Source organism: Balaenoptera physalus (genome assembly GCF_965194825.1).
Source record: "Balaenoptera physalus genome assembly, chromosome: 16".
Taxonomy (NCBI): domain Eukaryota; kingdom Metazoa; phylum Chordata; class Mammalia; order Artiodactyla; family Balaenopteridae; genus Balaenoptera; species Balaenoptera physalus.
In genome coordinates this window covers 21,498,664-21,518,384 of record NC_138898.1, presented here as the reverse complement: position 1 = coordinate 21,518,384, position 19,721 = coordinate 21,498,664, and the positions used below count along the sequence as shown (strand labels likewise).

Sequence of the window (19,721 nt, the reverse complement as noted above, 5' to 3'; positions counted from 1 at the left end):
TTTAGAATAACAAGGTAGGGGAGACACCCTCTCAAGAGGTTTTCTCCATGGTACAAAAAGTCTGATTGCCGTTTAGATACTACACACCTTGAGGCCTGATCTCCACGAGGTCCTATTCTTCTCCTCCCCTCCACCCCTCGGACCCACCACGAGCCCCTTCCTGTTCCTGCATCCCCAATCCAAGATCAGAAAATAACTGACAACATACACCAGAAGCCAGACACACAGAGAAGTTGGGACCAAGTGGGAAAGAGCTGGAGGATCAGGGGCTGAGAGGGAGGGAGAAGTTTATGGGGCCTCCACTGACCGCAAGGATGACCTCATGGTAACACCTGAGCATCGAGGCCTGATGAAGAGCTGCCCCTGAGGATGGAGTGTGGGGACAAATGAGGAAACAGGTTCAGCAAGGTTAAGTGACAAGGTCAAACTCACAGAGTGAGTAAGTGGCAAGCTGGAATTTGCACCCAGATCAGTAAGGTTTCAGCTCCCGCTCCTAACTGCCTTGCTGTGCTGGGAGTGGGTGTTTCTCCCCAGAGCGCCTGGCCGAGGAGTGGCGGCTCACAGAGGCCATGGGATCCCTGGATTCCTCTCCCTCTGCACACGTCCAGCCCAAACCCAAAGACCCGAGGACCGAGCACTCAGTATGTTGTGCCCCTAGTGTGTTTTCCTGGGGGCTCCAGGACTCTCCAGCCAGCTAGCCGTGAAGGTTAAGTTATGACTCTTTGTTGAGCACCTTCTCTATGCAAATTGATCCACACCTATTATCTCATTTAATCCTCAGAACAATCCCCATGATGGGCATTGTTTCCCCATATTTAAATGAGGAACCCAAATTTCAGAAGGGTCAAATAACTTGACTAGAGCAAGTAGCCTGGCTGGAACTATGAACCCAGGGCTCCAAGCCCAATGGACTTTCCTCTGGAAAAACTCGACATCATAAGGAGCACGGATTAGAAAGGTGGACAGAGCCAGCCCCCGAATTAACCACTCTTGACCCATCCCACCTCTAAACTCCTGCTGAGGTAATATATTTTCCTATGATTTAAGCCATGTTGAGTTGGTATAGCAGGAGAGAATTTGAGTGGATGACAGAATTTTTCTATATTCTTATTGTGATCCTGGTTACATACACACAGCTATACATGCATTACAATTCATAGAACTAAAAGAAACTATAAGAAGTAAATATGGCATAATGTTAAGATTTTATAAACCTGGGTAGTCTATTCTTATCTATATGTTTGAAGTATTTTACAATAATGATAAAAAGACCAAAAAAAGAGGAGGAAGAAGAAGAAGAGGAGGAAAAGGAGGAGGAGACATTGGAAGAAGCCGTTTAGATGCAATGGCTGGAGCTGCTGCAACCATCTTGCAACTGTCAATGAAAAATTAATCAGTAGCTCTAAGAAAGAAATGAAACATTTTATTCACGCCAAATTGAGGATTATAACCCAGGAACCAGAGAAGTTAATCTGTGAACTTAGTTCCTGCTTCTCCATCCTCTGGCCACTGAATAAAGCTTGTATTGTTTCAGTCTAAAACAAAACAAAACAAAATGAAAAAACATAAAAAAAGCCCAGGAACAGCATCTCAGAAAGCTCTGAGAACTGTTCCACCCATCAGAAGTCAAAACACAGTTACATAAGTTTTTTGAGACAGAGGGCTGTACATTAGATGACGTATTATTGACATTTTACACAATCCAGATATGCAAGTACAAGGTGATGGGCCATGTGATCCCCTTACAAGATCAACAAGGAATGTTATGTTTAAGGAGTTGTCTTGGTGATGCTAGGAGTATTTTACTCTTTAGGGTTGAGCAGGTATTTCTGCCAACGGCGAAGTTTTGGTCAATGCCTAACGCGGATGCACAATGCACAGTAGAGGGGAGAGAGGAGGCCAAAGGGCAGAGAAAATTTTTTACGTTTAAATTCTCTTGTCTTGCCATTAAATGTGAATTTGATTTCACACAACCATGAAAGAAGCTAGTGTGAGGGTAAATCTGAGACACTAGGATGGCAGAGCAGACAGGTGTGGAGAGATGGTACATATCTGTTAGCTGTTGAATTTTTTTTTTTAATTCCCATTTTTATTGCAAATTTGTTTGTTTTTGTTTTTCTTGGCTGCACGGCATGTGGGATCTTAGTTCCCCAACCAGGGATCCAACCCACACCCCCTTCAGTGGAAGCACAGAGTCTTAGCCACTGGACCTCTGGGAAGTCCTGTTAGCTGTTGAATTAATCAGAACCTCAAACCTGCCCTCTCTCTGGACTTGGTCTCTGAGATATTATTTGTGTTTATTGTTGAAGCCAACGTGAGCTGGGGATTTCTGTTCCTTGGGTTGAAGACATTGTCACTCATACCGTGTAGAGAGTCAGGCCTGAAGCAGTAGGACACCTCCATGGCCAGTGGCAGAGCTGAAAAGGAGGCCAGAGGGTCGCTGATGGACTCATCTGGATTTGACTGAACACGAGCATCAGAGGGAAGCCAGTGTGGGGCTGGCTGCTTCAAAAACTTGCCTGTTGGTTTTAAGATTCTGATGTAGTGGCAGTGTAAGTCATCGTCATGTGAGTTTCCTCTTAATCCTTCTTTCCTGTCTGACACCCTCACAGATGCAACATCTGCCTGGACCCAGGGGACTCAGGAATTTGGGGCAGTTAGAGCTGCAGGTGTTCAAAACTGTGTAAGATAACTCTTCAAAAATCTAATTTTCTGACAAGTCATGGATCTATGTGTTTTGGCGTCTATCTTCCTTGTACAGATACAGACATGTGAGTCTGGGGGCCCAGGAAGGTAGAGCTAGGGTGAGGACCCAGGGTGACAAGTCCTCTTGGAAAGGTAGAGGGGAGAATTCTTCTCTCCATGAAAGGCAGTGTGACCTTGATAGGGACATAATTGCTCTGTGACTCAGTTTCCTCAACTCCAAAATGGAGAATAATATCCCACCCTCACAGGTTGTTTTTAGGCTTGGAGACAATATATGTAAAGTGTCTGCCACATAGTAGATGCTCTGTACATGGTCACTGTTTTCATTCTTAAGCAAGCCAGAAGGATTCTTGTTGTGGCGGGTTGGGGCAGGAAGGGAGACCCTTTTAGATACAGAGGAAGAGAAGAAAGAAAGAAAAAAAAAACTCAGGAGGTCTCATGTCCTCCTGGCTCAATGGGCTTCATTAGGCTTTCATGAAATTAGAGTCGGGGAGACAGGGCGCCAGGGGGCTGATGAGGACTCAGCGGCAGAGAAGCCTTCCTCCCCCTCTGCAGCCCCGCCCCTCCTCTAATCACCATGGAGATGGTGCGGCTGCCCAGCGGGATTCCCGCCCACACTGGGCCTGAGGCTGCTGCAAAGGGAGGGGCAGGGGCCGAGCAGACAGAGATCCTTCTGGAAAGCTGGTGTGGAGATGGGGAGGGTGTGCTGGTCACCGCCCCCCTCAACCCCCAAGACACTGAAGGACTCAGGATGGTGTGGGATGCATCTGCGTTTGAATCCCAGCTCTGCTAGCAGCTAGCTGCGTGACTGTGGGAAGAACACTTCCCCTCTCGAACCCTCAGGTTCCACATCTGTCAAAGGAAGCGGTAAAAAGGAATAAAAACAGAAGCTTGGTGAAGAAAACTGTGGGATGAAGAAGCAATGAAATACCGTGCAGTGCAGGTAGAAGGAGACAGAACACTACATACTATTCATTGAAAAAAGGGAACTTTACAGAACTGACCAGCGTGATCCCGTATTTCTTTGTTGAAAAACACACTCTATCTACACTTACCAAAAGAGGGGAGAGGGGAGAGAAATACTCTAAAATACACTTCTGCTTGTCCTCTCTGGAATTAGGGATTGCAGGTAATTTTTATTTTTTTGGTTCTTTCTCAAATTTTGGTCAATGAACATGGATTACTTTTAAAGCCAGAGTGACATTAATAGCTACCATTTGTGGGCTTATCATGCAGGGGTGTTGTGCTAGGTGCTTTACGTGGTTTAAAGCCCTTTATGTCTTCACAAAAACCCAGGGAGGGAGGGTATTCTGTTTATCCCCACTTTACAGAGAGGAAATTGAGGTTCAGAGAGGTTAAGGGGCTTGACCAAGGTCAAACCACCACAGAGTGGCAGAGTTGAGATTTAAAACCACAGTTAAGATACCAGACTCCAAAATTCAAGCATTTAATTATTACCATTTTTGCCTCTCAGGACAAGAAAATGCTAAAGGTTCTGTTTCCTTAAATGTTTTACTATGGAAAACATCAAGGAAATCAAAAGTAGAAAGACAAATATAATTTTCAGTTATAAAATGAATGAGTTCTGGGGATCTAATGCACAGCATGGTGACTATAGCTAAGAGTACTCTATTGCACACTTGGGATTTGCTAAGAGAGTAAATCTTCAACCTTCTCACTACACACACAGAATGATAACTACGTGAGGTGATGGATGAGTTAACTAGCGTGGCTGTGACAGTCACTTGACAATACACACATTTATCGAATTATCACCTTGGTACCCTTTAAATGTACACTAGACCCTTGAACAATGCAGAGGTTGGGGCACTGACCCCCGCAACAGCAGCTGAAAATCCACGTATAACTTAGAGTCGGCCCTCCATATACGCGGTTCCACCATATCCGAGGTTCCACATCTGTGGATTCAACCAACCACAGATGGTGTAGTACTGTAGTTATGTATTTATTGAAGAAAATCCCCACATAAGTGCACCTGCGCAGTTCAAACTTGTGTTGTTCAAGGGCCAACTGTATACAATTTTGTCAACTATACCTCAATAAAGCATTAAAAAAAAAGAAAAGAAAAATATAATGAACACTGATGTACCTACCACCCAGCTTCCAGGAAGTCCTTAGATAAAGGGATTGGGGTGAGGGTTCAGGGAGGGAGAAGGGGTGCTTAGAGAGGAGAATGATGCCCAGAGCCAGAAGTCTCAACCTACACACACCACACACTACACCACACATACATACACACACAGCATACCACACCGCACACACAGACACAGGGCTCCCGGGCTCCACTGCTGGCTGCCCTGGGGCTGTGGCCCCCACCATGGTGGGGGACCGCAGGCAGGCAGCCGTCCACCCCCTCTCCCGCCCCTGCTCGTGTTCCTTCCTCTTTTCTACATTCCACTGACTTGTGCTTCCCCAGTTGCCTCATTTATAGGTCCCGGGTTCCCCTCCAAGGCCTCGAGGTTTTGGCAGCTCTGCAGGACGAAGACATGGCCAGGGGCCCTGATGACACGTGGAGGTGGGCGACCCTGGTGGTGCTGGCTGCCCTGGGCACAGCTGTGACAGCGACCACCAACCCCGGCGTCGTGGCCAGGATCACCCAGAAGGGCCTGGACTACGGTAATTGGATGCCTTCCTTTTCTCCCCTCCAACCTCTGAGGAGCACTGATTGAGCACCTGCTGTGTGCAGCCCTTTAAATCCAGTGTATGGCCTGCTCACAGCTCCTCCAAGGAGGCCCTCTTACCCCTGTGTTAATATGAAGAAGCTGAGGTAAGGTGAGCTGCCCAAGGTCACAGGGCTGGGAAGCGGCAGCGCTGGGGTTGGAGCCCTGGCCTGGAGGACCCCGAGTCCAGTGCTCAGGTCCCTCACGGTCCCCTCCCTCTATGCAATACCCAACTCGGGCTTCTAGGCCTTTCACTTCCTTCCAAGCTGGTTCTCAGTCCCGATTTTTGTCTCAGGGTCCCTGGCTCGGTCTTCAGTGTGGGGAGGCCCTCCCCCAGGGCAGGGGCTTGGCAGCCATATTGTGCACACTAGCCATCTGGGTGACCCAGAGAGGGTCCCCCAGGCCACGCATCCAGGCCCAGACAGAGGAGAGACTGGCATGAGGCAGCCCCCTGACCTGCTCAGATCGGTGCCAGGCACTGCGCTGAAAGGACGTACTGTTACTAGCGACCTTTACAGATGAGCAGACAAACTTGGAGGAGGGACTGGGAAGAGGGCAGCCTGGATCTGAGCTCTGGTCTTGTCAGATGTACCAGGGTGGGGCTGCTCAATGCTGCCTCTCAGTGGCAGAGAGATGAACTGCAGAACAGTGGGGGACAGCCAGTGCCAGAGAAATCAGACCCAGAAGGCAGAACCACAGCCGTGGTGGACCCCTGGGGAATCAGGACAGGACCAAAGGGACCTGGTATCCCACCCCTGAATTCCTACCCCAGCCCAGGCAGGACACTTCTGAATCCCAGGGGTGCAGACGGAAGGTTCCCCATGAGCTAGGAGAAAGGATTATGTCGCTGCTCTATACCCAGAGCTGGGGTGGTCCTGAAGTCTTCCAGAGAGCAGAGGCTTGGGCTCGGCCTTTAAGCCCGGAAGTCTTCATGTTCTGTCACAGCAGCCTCGGTTCTCCCTTCTACTCACACCCCATGTGAGAGTTGTGAAATACAGCAAAGCTGCTCATTCCCCCTCTTTACTTACACTGTTCAGTGGTTCCCTAGTGCCCTCAGTGGATGTCTTGGGCTTGGCATTAGAGACCCTTCAAGACCTGGCCGCTGCAGACCCACAGATCGTGGCCATCCCACATTTTCTTTTCCCTCCGGGCAGTGACAATCTATGCATTGTTTACTTTTGAACCCCCAGAAGGCCTATCCCAAGGCACAGGCTCTGGGACCAGAAGGCCTGGATTCAAATCCTGCCTCCATCACCTGCCAGCTGTGTGGTCACCTTTCTGAGTCTCAGCTTCCTCATCTGTGAACTGGGAGTTGTAACAGGACCTACTACCCAGGATTGTTCAGATTCAGTAACTTAATACGTGTATAGAGCCCAGAACTGTGCCTGGAACAGAGTAAGAGCTTGATAACTGTTATTATTATTATTACTATTATTATTCTTACTACTTCCTAACTGGCTCCTGGGATCCCTCATCCTACTACTTCTCTTCTCATTTAACGTGTTTGCCTTTTAACTGGTTTTTCGATGCTGTTAACCACGTAACAACTGATGGCAGAATTCCTGACCCTGGAACATTCATTCATTTATTCCTCCAACAGGTATTAAGTTCCAGTCACTGTGGTAAAGATAGGGGACATCTGTGACATCTACCACTGAGCTTGGGGGGCTTACATCTAGTAGGGAAGAGAGATAGTAATAAAAAAGTCACATGAATAAATGCATAATTACAAACGGCAATGGGAGCTCCAAAAGAGATGCCCACAGCATCATGAGAATGATAACAAGGGGGCTCGCTCTCATCTGATGAGTCAGAGAAAGTTCCTAGAGGAAGTGATGACTAGAGCAACCAGGTGAAGATGAGAGGAAAGGGTTTCCTAGGCAACAGGAATGGTACATGCAAAGGTCCTGTGGCGAGAGAGTCCAAAAGCCAGAGAGATAGAGTATCTGTGAGGGCAGAGCACAGAGCAGATGTTCAATAACACCCGCAGGATGCATGACTGGTATTTGGAGGGGGTGATATTTTAAACTAGGGGTTGGCAAATGACAGCCTATAGGCCAAATCTGGACCAACACATGTTTTTGCATGGCCCAGGAACTAAGCATGGCTTTTACAGCTGGAAAAAATCAAAAGAAGAATCCTATCTCACACCATGTGAAAATGATACGAAATTCAAATTTCAGTGTCCATCAATAAAGTGTTATTGGAACACAACCGTACCTACTCATTGACGTATTGTCTACGGCTGCTTTTGTGCAATAAAAGCAAAGCTGAGTGGTTGTGACAGAGACAGTAAGACCCACAAAGCAGAAAATATTTGCTCTGGGGCCCTTGACAAAAACCTTAGCTTGAGCCCTGCTTTAGATCTTTCCATTCCCAACGTCCCTGCCATGAACAGACTGCACACCTCTGACCACTGACTCCGCTCTTTCCCCTCAGCCTGCCAGCAGGGAGTGGCTACTCTGCAGAAGGAGTTGGAGAAGATCACAATTCCCACTCTCTCCGGAAGCTTTAAGGTGAAGCACCTTGGGAAAGGGAAGTACAGCTTCTACAGGTAAGGTCCGTCAAGCTCAGTCCTCAGTGTGCTGGACTGTAGTGTGTTGGGGCCACCAAGACCTAGACTCACAGAGCCACTGACTCCTAAACTCAGAGACATTAGGATCCCAAAGCTAATGTTTACACCATCCCGAGGGGAGCCAATCCCCCAAGCTGCATGTGGAGGAAACCACACAAACGGTCTTTCAGGCACTCACCATGACTCCTGCAGGGATGTCACGAACCCCCAAACTCTGTGCCAAGCCCACATGTTAATTAGGATTAGGGGTGGGGGTGAGGTTTCAAGGACAGAAAACCTAATTCAAAATGGCCTAAACCAGAAGGTATTGGCTCACAAGTCCCTGGAATTGTCTGGCTTCAGGTTCAGCTTGAAGGAAGGCTCAAATGTCACTGAACCCTGTTTCTCTCCTGCCACCTCTCAGCACCGCGTCCCTCGGGAGGGCTAATTCTTGGGTAGGGCCTCCCCGCGAAGCAGCCACCAGCATCTTCGCAGCACTCCCAGCCCTGTGGGAGGAGGGCACCTTCTCCTTACAGCTCAAGCAAAACTCCTAAGATTCACTCTGATTGGTCCGTCTTAGGTTATGTACACACTCCTGGACCAATCACTGTGGTCAGGGGGATAGAAGACACGAATGAGCTTGTGCTGAAGTCTCAAGCTCCACCCCCTGAAGATGGCGGTGAAGTCAACTTTCTTTGGAGCAACAAGGACTAGATGTGGGGAAGGGTTCCTCCAAAGTAAAATGGCAGTTCTGTTATCACAAGAGAGGGTTGCGGGTGCTGGGGAGAAAAATCCATAAATGTCCTCTAAAGAATTTTATGCATTCACTCATTCAACAAATATTTTTGAGCACCTACTATGTGTCTGACTCATCAGGCTACGCTACAATAGTGAAAAAAAGGCAGACACATTCCACCCTTTACAGAACTTGTAGTCACTGGGATAACATTTGTTATCTTCACTGATCATCACACACCCTTCAAGACAGAGGTTACTGTGCTCATTTTACAACATGAGGAAACTGAGGCTCAGGATGATCAAGTGATGTGCCCAGGGTCACACAATAGTAAACTGAAGAGCAGGGTTCAAATGCAGATTTGTCTGACTTCAAAGCCTAGTCACAGAGTTCCCCAGGCTGCTCTCATAACTTCTGGGTTCTTTTGGAATAACTGGGGTAAAGGGCCAGGATGGAGGGGAATGAGTCTGTACTGACCATTGACTGAGTCCTTGTGGGGACACTTAGAGACTAACTGATCATTTCTTCTTTGCAGCTTGGTTATTCATGGATTCAAGCTTCCCAATTCCCAGATAAGACCGTTGCCCAATCAAGGCCTTGCTCTCTCCATCAAAGATGCCAGTATCAAGATGAGTGGAAAATGGAAGGCACGAAAGAGTTTCATGTGCGTTTCCAAGCTCAGTGTTGTTGAGTGTGTGGGTGAGCTCTTGGTGATATTTGGAGGAGATGAGAGCCAAGGTCTCACGAATGCCCAATTTTTGCCTGGTTCATTACCATTTGCCCCCTCAGAGTTCCTGGGGGAACTTTTCACAAAAGAATTTTCAACATAACCCTTGGTTAATAGCTGAGAATTTTCCCACATCTCAATGCAGGGCATGGGCAAGGCTGAGTTGGTGCATGTGGCTTAGGATGGAAGGCTAAGTGGGACCTTTAGTTTACCCCTTTATCAGTTAGCTATCGCTCTGTAACAAACCATCAGTGACCGAAATTCAGTGACCTAAAACAAGTCATATATCATCACTTACATATCTATGTGTTGGCTGGGGTTCCCTGATTGTAGGTTGACCTCAGCTGAGGTAGCCCTGCTATACATGTATCTCCTCCTCCTCCCTGGACCAGTGGGCTACCCAGAGCATATTCTTAGTGATGGTGGAGGTGCAAAAAGGGCAACCAGAAACATGCAGGTCCCCTTAAGGCCTGGGGGGGACTGAACTGGCCCATGGTCACTTCTATTCATATGCCATTGGCCAAAGCAAGTCATGTGGTCAAGTCCAAGGTCAAGAACATGGAAATACACACATATCCCCCCAAGATAGGCAATGGTGAGGGTATGGATGCAGGGAGGGGTGAAAATTGGGGCAGATCATCCAAACTACAGCTCTGAATCTAAATATTGGGCTCTCACTGCAGTGACTCTGTGCAGCAGTGACAGTGGCTCAGACTGACCTGTCAGTTTATCAACTTCTCCTTTGTGGTGAATCCAGGGAGAAAACAGACACTTTGGTGAGGAGAGGGGCGTGAGTCTGCCTTCCGTTACAAGGACTGCTGGGTCTGTCCATTCCCCACAACAAGAATTGCTTAATTCTTCACTTGGGCTCTTTCACATCTATCATTTCACTTACTGATCACACACACACACAAAATAATAACAATGCTTCCTCACATTATAGAAGAGTTGACAAACTACATTCACACCCACTGTCTTATCCCAAACTCATTTCATCCCTGAGGGAGGAGTTATTAACCCCATTTAATGAATGAGGGCATTTATTAAAGTCATTGGTCCCCCAAACTCAGCTTTCTAGTGGCAAAGTTGGTGACCCACTGCTGGTCCAGGGTCTGGGTAAGGAAACTGAAGCTCAGAGAGGTTGAGAAACACTCTCAGTGCCACACAGCACACAGGCAGAGGCTGAGGCAGTGGGTAAGAGCAGGGTTCTGCCAGGCAGACATGGGTTCAAACTTCAGGTTGGAATCCTGGCTCTTTCACTCAGCTGCTGTGTGACCTTGGGCAAGCTGCCTTCCCTCTCTGAACTCCATCTCCTCACCCAGAGTGGAGATAATAGCAAAACCTGCCTTCCAGCATTGGTGTGAAGTCTGAATGGCAGCGAGAAGAAAATGCTTGCTCCAAGTCTTTTCTTTCTGTTTCCCTTCAGCAAAGTCAGCGGCAACTTTGACCTGAGTGTGGAGGGCATCTCCATTTTGGCTACTCTCAAGCTGGGTTATGACCCCACCTCGGGCCACGCCACCGTCGCCTGCTCCAGCTGCAGCAGCCACATCAACAGTGTCCGTGTACGCATCTCGCGCAGCAGCCTGGGGTATGATCTCCTGGGGCTGTGGATGGGAGGAGGGACAGGATTGTCCTAGTTATTCTTTTCTTTTTATAAATTTATTTATTTATTTTTGGCTGCGTTGGGTCTTCGTTGCTGCGCATGGGCTTTCTCTAGTTGCAGCGAGCGGGGGCTACTCAGCTGCGGTGCGCGGGTTTCTCATTGCGGTGGCTTCCCTTGTTGCAGAGCACGGGCTCTAGGCGCGCGGACTTCAGTAGTTGTGGTGCACGGGCTTACTTGCTCCGCGGCATGTGAGATCTTCCCGGACCAGGGCTCAAACCCGTGTCCCCTGTATTGGCACGGTGGATTCTTAACCACTGTGCCAACCAGGGCAGTCCCTGTCCTAATTATTCTTGTATTCAGAAAACACATCCCAAATGCCACTTCTATGCCAGGCCTCAGGTGTAAGGGGACAGGGGTCTACAGATGGAACACACAACATCCCTGCCTTGAAGAGTCACTTGCTCATTCAATATTCATTCAGCAAACTTTACTGAGCACTTATTATGCTCCAGGCTGTGCACTAAACACTTTAAGTGCACCAAGTTATACAATCCTTACCACAAGCCTGCAAGCATTCATCTCTCCATCCATCCAACGAATATCGACTAAGAATCTGCTATGCACCAGGCTTGTGCATTGTACTCAGGAAATAGCAGTGGTCACTAAAAATTTTGGCCTTGCTAACAGCGATTGGAGGCTTACTGCATGCCTGGCACTGTTTCAAGCATGTTCCTTGTCTCATTCAATCCACACAATGACTCTGTGCAGTTAGTCAATTATTACCCCATATTCAGAGGAGAAGATCAAGGCACAGAAAGAATAGGAAATAACCTGAGTTTTCATACCTAGTGAGTATTGAGAAAGTATTGGGATTCAGCCCAGGACTTGCTGGCCCCAGAGTTTTAGCTACACAGTCCCCGCTCTTTTGAAGCTTCCAGCCTGTGGGGAAGACAAATATTAATCAAATCATTACATTAATGAATGGCTCCCAAAGAATTACAAAAGGCTATAACAACTGAGAAAAAGAGGTACAAAGTGCGATGAACACATAGAACTGGAGGATCTGACCTAGTCTGGGGGCTGGCCATTTCATTTTCTTTGATGAAATGACATTTCAGTTGAGATGAAAAGAATAAGTAGGAGTTAATTAACTTGGGGACAATGGGTGTTTTAAGCAGAGCGAACAGCATGTGCAAAGGCCCTATGGTGAGAGGAAGCACAGGACACAGGAGGATACGGCAAAGCAGTGTGGCTGGAGTACAGAGAGAGGGAGTGGTGAGGAATGAGGCTGAGATGGGATGGGGGTCCAGCCGTGCACCTATTGAAGAAATAACCTCAGAAACAGGTCACTGCACACAGGGGAAGAATTGTCTGATGGGGGTGTACAGAGTTGGAGCCCAGGGATGAGGGAGTTTAGGTTTATTTGGAAAAGGGAGGAAGGCTTCCCAGATGAGGCAGCCTTCGGAATGCATCCCAGGGACACCTGGGAAGCCTCATGCGTGTCCCCACGTGTCAATCTCCAGGTGGCTGATCCAACTCTTCCACAAAAAAATCGAGTCTTCGCTCCGAAACAGCATGAACCGCAAGGTATGAGGGGCTCAAGAGTCTCACCTCCTGTCAGAGCGGGTGGGGCCTTCTGTGTCCACATACCTCACGCATCGCCGGACACTTCTGCTCTCACCCAGACCTCTTTTTTTAATATATATCTTTATTGGTGTATAATTGCTTTACAGTGTTGTGTTAGTTTCTGCTGTACAACAAAGTGAATCAGCTATATGTATACATGTGTCCCCATATCCCCTCCCTCTCAAGCCTCCCTCCCAGCCTCCCTATCCCACCCCTCTAGGTCATCACAAAGCGTCGAGCTGATCTCCCTGTGCTGTGCAGCAGCTTCCCACTAGCCATTCATTTTACATTTGGTAGCGTATATATGTCAGTGCTACTCTCGCACTTCGTCAGAGCTTCCCCTTCGCCCCCTGTGTCCTCAAGTCCGTTCTCTATGTCTGCGTCTTTATTCCTGCCCTGCAACTAGGTTCATCAGCACCATTTTTTTAGATTCCACATATGTGTGTTATTTGTTTTTCTCCTTCTGACCTACTTCACTCTGTATGACAGACTCTAGGTCCATCCACCTCACTACAAATAACTCAATTTCGTTCCTTTTTATGGCTGAGTTCCCTTGTATATATGTGCCACATCTTTATCCATTCATCTGTCGATGGACATTGAGGTTGCTTCTATGTCCTGGCTATTGTAAATAGTGCTGCAGTGAACAGTGTGGTACATTTATCTTTTTGAATTATGGTTTTCTCAGGGTATATGCCCAGTAGTGGGATTGCTAGGTCGTATGGTAATTATATTTTTAGTTTTTTAAGGAACCTCCATACTGTTCTCCATAATGGCTGTATCAATTTACATTTCTACCAGCAGTGCAGGAGGGTTCCTTTTCTCCACACCCTCTCCAGCATTTGTTGTTTCTAGATTTTTTGATGATGGCCATTCTGCCTGGTGTGAGGTGATACCTCATTGTGGTTTTGATTTGCATTTCTCTAATGATTAGTGATGTTAAGCATCTTTTCATGTGTTTGTTGGCAATCTGTATGTCTACTTTGGAGAAATGTCTATTTAGGTCTTCCACCCATTTTTGGATTGGGTTGTTTGTTTTTTTGATATTGAGCTACATGAGCTGCTTGTATATATTGGAGATTAATCCTTTGTCAGTTGCTTCATTTGCAAATATTTTCTCCCATTCTGAGGGCTGTCTTTTCATCTTGTTTATGGTTTCCTTTGCTGTGCAAAAGCTTTTAAGTTTCCTTAGGTCCCACTTGTTTCTTTTTTATTTTATTTCCATTACTCTAGGAGGTGGGTCAAAAAGGATCTTTCTGTGATTTATGTCATAGAGTGTCCTGCCTATGTTTTCCTCTAAAAGTTTTATAGTGTCTGGCCTTACATTTAGTCTTTAAACCATTTTGAGTTTATTTTTGTGTATGGTGTTAGGAAGTGTTCTAATTTCATTCTTTTACATGTAGCTGTCCAGTATTCCCAGCACCACTTATTGAAGAGGCTGTCTTTTCTCTATCGTATATTCTTGCCTCCTTCGTCAAAGATAAGGTGACCATATGTGCGTGGGTTTATCTCTGCTCTCACCCAGACCTCTTCAGCAGTCCCCCACAGCCCTTGGAAAGCACATGTCCAGCTCTAAAAATCAGTCATGTCAATTTTCCTGGGGATCCAGTGAGAAACTAAGAAAGGGTCATGTGATACACCCACAGCAAACTCCCCCGTGCTTGGACCACCTCTGCTCTTCCCCCATCATTCTTCCCTGCAGAGAAACTACCGTTCTCTCACACTGAGCCCCTCTCCTCATAGCCCTCCAGCCTCCTTCCCCATCCCCCCCACCGAACCCCCTTGGTGGTGATACCCACCCAGAAAACATGCAGCTGAGGAAGCTGCTAGACTAGAGTGTGGTCAAACTATGTCCTGAGGCTGGAGGCTGGAACTGGTACGAAAGACAGACACGGACCAGCGCTTCCCAACCCTACCTTCACCCTAACCCCCTCCCCACACAAGCCAACCTCTTCAGCTGAGAAAAGGGGCCGTTCCTTGGGCTAGTTTTCCATTAATAAACTATCAGTCTCCAGGAAACCCCTGAGCCTGTCTCCCAAGACAAGTGAGCCTGAGTTTTCTCAAAGGGCAATGGGGAGCCATTGAAGGTATTAGGCAAAGGGGTGGCCTGGCCAGATCTGTGCTTTAGAACAATTTCTCTGGCTGCCGTGAGAATGGCTGGAGGGACCAAGAGCAGGGGCAGGAGTCTTGGGGACACTGAGGAGGCTTGTGCAGCCTTCCAGGTGGGAGACCTTGGTCTCCCAGTGAAAGGCACTGACAACATGGGTAGGGAGACATCGATCAAATGAGATCATCTATCTGAAGGCACTCTGTCAAAAGTTTAAAAAAAAAAAAAATCCATGCCTGGTGGTCAAAATGCATAACAGAGGAGATTATAAAACAGGTTTCAGAGTCAGAGTCTCTGGGTTTTGATTGTGGCTCCAGGGCTTAGCTGTGTGATGTTGAGAAAATCACTTGACTTTTCCAAACCTCAGTTTCACCGTCTGTAAAATGGGGACATTGATACCTTCTTCACCAAGCCATTGTAAGGATTACTAAAATAGTGAAGGCTCCCCACCAGGCTGGCTCAACCATAACTCAACCATCTTTGTAATTAAGTAATAGTATGTGGGGAGTGTTAGCATGTATTTAACATAAAGGACTATTAAAACAGATTATTTCTTGTTAATGCCTTAAGAGTGACCCCTTGAGAGCAGCCAAGCTGAACAATAATAACTCTGAGACACAGATAGAGGAAGTGATAGTGCTGGGCTTCAAACCCAGGCCGCCCCACCTCAGAGGTGAAGCTCTTAATCAGTCCAAGATATTGTTTAGAAGAGAGTATGGGCCTGAATGAATGGATGGATGGATGGATGGATGGATGGATGGATGGATGAATGAATGAATAAATGAAGTATCAGAGTGTCCATGATGTTAGGAAAGCCTGGAAATGGCGAGGAGTGAGTTTGGGAGTCTACTCCCCAGTAATACAGAGAGAAGAGTGGGGGTCTGAGGGAAGGAAGGGTCTATATAGGGTGTGGATGGGGGTGGGGGCGGAGGAGGGTGGCAGCAGACAGGCAGGCGCCAGGCTGCTGTGTGATTTGCTGTGATTTGGAGCCCCCTGGTGGCCCTCATTAGTAAGTGGCATTGGAGGGCAGTAGTGGAGGGCAGGCAGCCCAGGTGTCCAGCTGGCCCCTCGCTGCAGATGTGCTGCCCGCTCTCACCTTTGGGCCACTTGGAGCAGAAGCACGGGTTTCTCTGGGAGTGACATTCTTAGTCTCCTTGGGACAACCAGAGTTTTATGTGATAGAAACACACTCCAGGAAAACCAAAATTTCTCCCTCCTTCCTCCCTCCCACCCCCTAGATAAAATAACTTGATTGACAGTGGGGCAGGCGGGAGGGAATTGTGGAGGTGCCCTATCTGCCCTCTGGGCAGATGGGGGACCAGCACTGCGGAGGAGTGGGAACCTGACAGGTTTGGTTGAGATGTGCCGGCCTTGGGGGCCTGTGGGATATCCAGGGACTTGGTCCAGGAGGCAGCTGGACCCTCAGGCTGGAGCTCAGGGGAGATGTCTGGCTGCAAACCAAGGTCTGGGTGCTGGCCGCAGGTTGGGAACGTGGAGCGGGGCACCCAAGCAGGGTGCCCCCACGCCCCCAGGCATGGCTGAGACAAAGATTCAGGTGCTAGTGGTTTATTGGGCGGGGATCCCGGGCGAGGGGTGGGGAAGGGAGCTGGGGACAGGAACATTATTGAATGAGCTACTGCTCTGGACAGCTAGGGCCCAGTCCTGCGGGACTTCGGGGCACACACCGCGGAACTGCCCCAAAGGGGTGGGGAAAGCTGTGTACTTATCCACCAGCTCTCACCCCTCTTTCCGGCTGCTGTAACTCCTTGGCACTTCGGAGCGAGGTCCAGGTATTAAAGTCCTCAGGCAGGGAGAGTCGCTGGGTGTGTAGGGAGCTGTCACACCAAGCCCAGGGGACGCCCGGGGTGGACCAACAATGTCCCACAGGGGCCATGGGCATGTATGGCAGGCTCCAGAGGGGCTCGTGGGTGGAAGGAGCGGGGAGCCCCAGGAGATCAACATCTTCACGAGGGAAGAGGAGCTCACAGGGTGTCCGAGGAAGAGGAAGTAGAGGGCCAGGTGGAGAGCAGGGAGGGTCCTCAGTCAGAGAGAGTGGCACATCATGCCAGGGGCCGCCCAACAGTCAAGAAAGGCAAGGAGAGACTCCGTTGGATGAATGAGGTCATTCAGGACGTGGGGAGAGCAACATCGTGAAGGCAGGGCTTATCTGACCACCACCACCTACTGCACCACCTACCCCATCAGCCCCAATGGGTCAAATTAAGGAAGCCTGTGATTTTAATCCTCTATTCCAGCTATTGCTTCGAAACAAATAGCCCCAAATACAGTGTCATCCAGCAACAACCATTTGATAATGTTCACGGATTCTGTGGATCAGGAAATCAACAGGCACAGTGGGACCAGCGTAGCTTGTCTCTGCTCCATGATGTCTATGCCTCATCTGGGAAAACTCCAAAGCTTGGGGCTAGAGTCATCCAGCGGGATCTCCTCTCATGTCCGTGGTGCCTGGGCTGGGAAGACGTGATGCTCGGCTCAGCCGGGGCTGTTGACTGGAGCATCTACCCGTGTCCCCTCCATGGGGCTGGGGCTTTGCACAGTTCATCAGTGGGTTCCAGAGGGAGCATCTCAAGAGACCAAAGTGGAAGCTGCACAGCCTTTTATGACCTCACCTGGGAAGTTACACAATGTCACTTCCACTGTGTTCTATTGGTTAGAAGCAAGTAGCCACCCCACCCACCCAGATTGTGGGGGAGAGTTCACAGACTCCACCTCTCAATGGGTGTGACAGGGCCACATTCCAGAAGAGCAAATGGAATGGAAAATATAACCCACAGCGCTCCATTTTACAGATGAGAAAATAAGGGTCTCTTTTCTCATAGAAATGGAGTAACTTCCTCAGTGACAAAATCAGCATGTGATCCAGGGCTTCTCAGACCAGTGCTTGTTCCCCTATGAGTTATGGGAGGGGGACGGCTGGGAAGTCTTCTCTGGCCACACAAGGCAAAGATGAGGGTGCCCACCCAGGCTTGAGCAGAGGGCCTGCCCCTTGCTCCTAGAAGCACACACAGGGGAAGGCTGACATCTGACCACCTCCTGTTCGTTTTTTCACCACCTCATTCCACAAAGGGTCTGAGTGCAAACAAAAACAAACAAACAAACAAAATCTCACATTAAAAAATAGAAAACATAAATACCCATCAGGAAAGCTCCATGCCAGAGTAGGAAATAAAATGCAGACATGCCAGTCATACAGTCATATAAAGTTACATGTTGAACTCTGAGCTTCCTGGTGGCCAAAGAGAAAAGGGAAACTTGAGTAGTTACATGATTTTCAAGGAAACATTCAGGAAGAGCGAAACATGTCCGGATAATTATTCTCAGAGGACATTTTCCACTATAGGAAAGCTTTGCTGATCAGTTCTTTTGTTCTCCCCAGATTTGCGAGATAGTGACCAGTGCCGTATCCTCCAAGCTGCAACCTTATTTCCAGACACTGCCAGGTAAGGAGGCTGGGGTAGAAGGGGGAGGGGGTGAGGGACACAGGGAGAGTGTGATGGAGCCAGCAATTTTCCTAGGCAGGCCTGGGCTTGGGTGGGAATGGGTAGCACGATTATTTTCAAATGGCAATTGGCATCAGATCCCCTATTGGGCCAGGTCCTTGTGGCAGGTCCAGAAGTTTAATGGAAAAGCATCTCTGAAGGGGCCAAACAACAAATACCTGCAGCTCTCTGGAGCCAGAGATACATAGCTGGCCTGAGATCTGAGGCTGATCGCTTCCCCTCTCAGGGCCTCAGTTCCCATATCTTTAAAATGGGGACAATCTTCTCTTTCCCCAAATGCTTGGTAAACGGTGAAGGGCTGCAGTAGGTGGGGGAGGACCTGTATGGCCGAGTGCTCACCATGTGTCATGTACCCAGCAGAACGGTTTCCTCTCGGCCTCCTAACACCCCGCTGACATCACTGTTTTGTCCCAATTTTACCACCAGGAAACGGAGGCTCAGAAAGGAGCCGAGACTTACCTGAGGTCAAGAGGCAGTAAGATGCAGAAACAGGATCGCAAGCCTGTGCCCCAAACTGCTGCCTGGGCTGCCTCCCTGTGGAGCCTGGTTTGGCTGGCACATGGCACATGTCCATTTCAGATACATTCCCTTCCCCAGGCATCGCCTCAGCCCCTCCAGGCGCAGGGCCCCTCCTGGGCGTGTTCAGTGCAGTTGCAGTGTCCAAGGTTTGGCCTCACCAGGCAGGAAAAAGATTTTGGCTTGAGTCCCAGCCTTGTCACTCACCAGCTTTGCCATCTTAGACTAGTTACCTTTTCTGAGACTCGGTTTATTCCCCTCTAACATGGGAAGGAAGGGCTAAAGGAGGAACCAATATTTATTTAATCCTCATTGATTACTGCTGGAAAACAGAGAAACCGTTCAGACCTGAAGCCAGTCTGGGCTCAGCCTGGGATGTTATCACTGCTAATAATGATCCCTTCTGGCTTTTGAGTTCCTACCAGGTACAGGGCATCATCAAGGTCACTAGTAGTACCCCATTTTACAGATGAAAAAATGTGGCTCAGAGGAAATGAAAGGACTTGTCCAAGGTCACATAGATTTCAATTCAAGCCCAGGTCTTTCTGTTCCTTGACTCTGTGTTTCAGCCACGTCTCCGGGCTGTTGGAAGAAGGGAGAGAGATGATATCTGTGAATGTGGGGTGTGGGCTCATTTTCCTTTAAGGAGAGCTCAGGGAGGGCTCCCTGGAGGAGGTAGGAACGGAATTAGCACTGCAGGTCTTGATTCAACTTTAGGGGATGCTGCCCCTGCATCCCAGGCCCCAAAGATGCTGCCGTGGGGAGCCAGTTCATGGTCCATCTTCTCTCCCCCTAGTGACAACCAAAATAGACAACGTGGCTGGGATCGATTACTCTCTGGTTGCACCTCCAAAAGCCACAGCTGATAGGCTGGATGGGTTGTTGAAGGTAAGACTTACACCAAGAATCATACACCCTCACACCTTTGCCTCAGACCACCTCCC

The 19,721-nt window shown here is 48.5% G+C and overlaps 1 protein-coding gene and 1 long non-coding RNA gene across 2 annotated transcripts in view; one reads left to right on the top strand and one right to left on the bottom strand.

The window, feature by feature from the left end:
* Nucleotides 1–19,721, bottom strand: part of LOC309645412 — a 280,748-nt gene that overhangs the window by 89,270 nt on the left and 171,757 nt on the right. The gene's annotated exons all lie outside the window — the stretch shown is intronic.
* Nucleotides 650–19,721, top strand: part of LOC309645273 (bactericidal permeability-increasing protein-like) — a 34,344-nt gene continuing 15,272 nt past the window's right edge. Inside the window, exons 1-8 of the mRNA XM_082430215.1 lie at nt 650–2,683; nt 5,144–5,343; nt 7,827–7,941; nt 9,213–9,341; nt 10,831–10,992; nt 12,531–12,594; nt 18,138–18,201; nt 19,574–19,665. Coding sequence (XP_082286341.1) covers nt 2,613–2,683; nt 5,144–5,343; nt 7,827–7,941; nt 9,213–9,341; nt 10,831–10,992; nt 12,531–12,594; nt 18,138–18,201; nt 19,574–19,665 — 897 coding nt within the window. The 5' untranslated portion in view covers nt 650–2,612. The remainder of the gene's footprint in view (nt 2,684–5,143; nt 5,344–7,826; nt 7,942–9,212; nt 9,342–10,830; nt 10,993–12,530; nt 12,595–18,137; nt 18,202–19,573; nt 19,666–19,721) is intronic.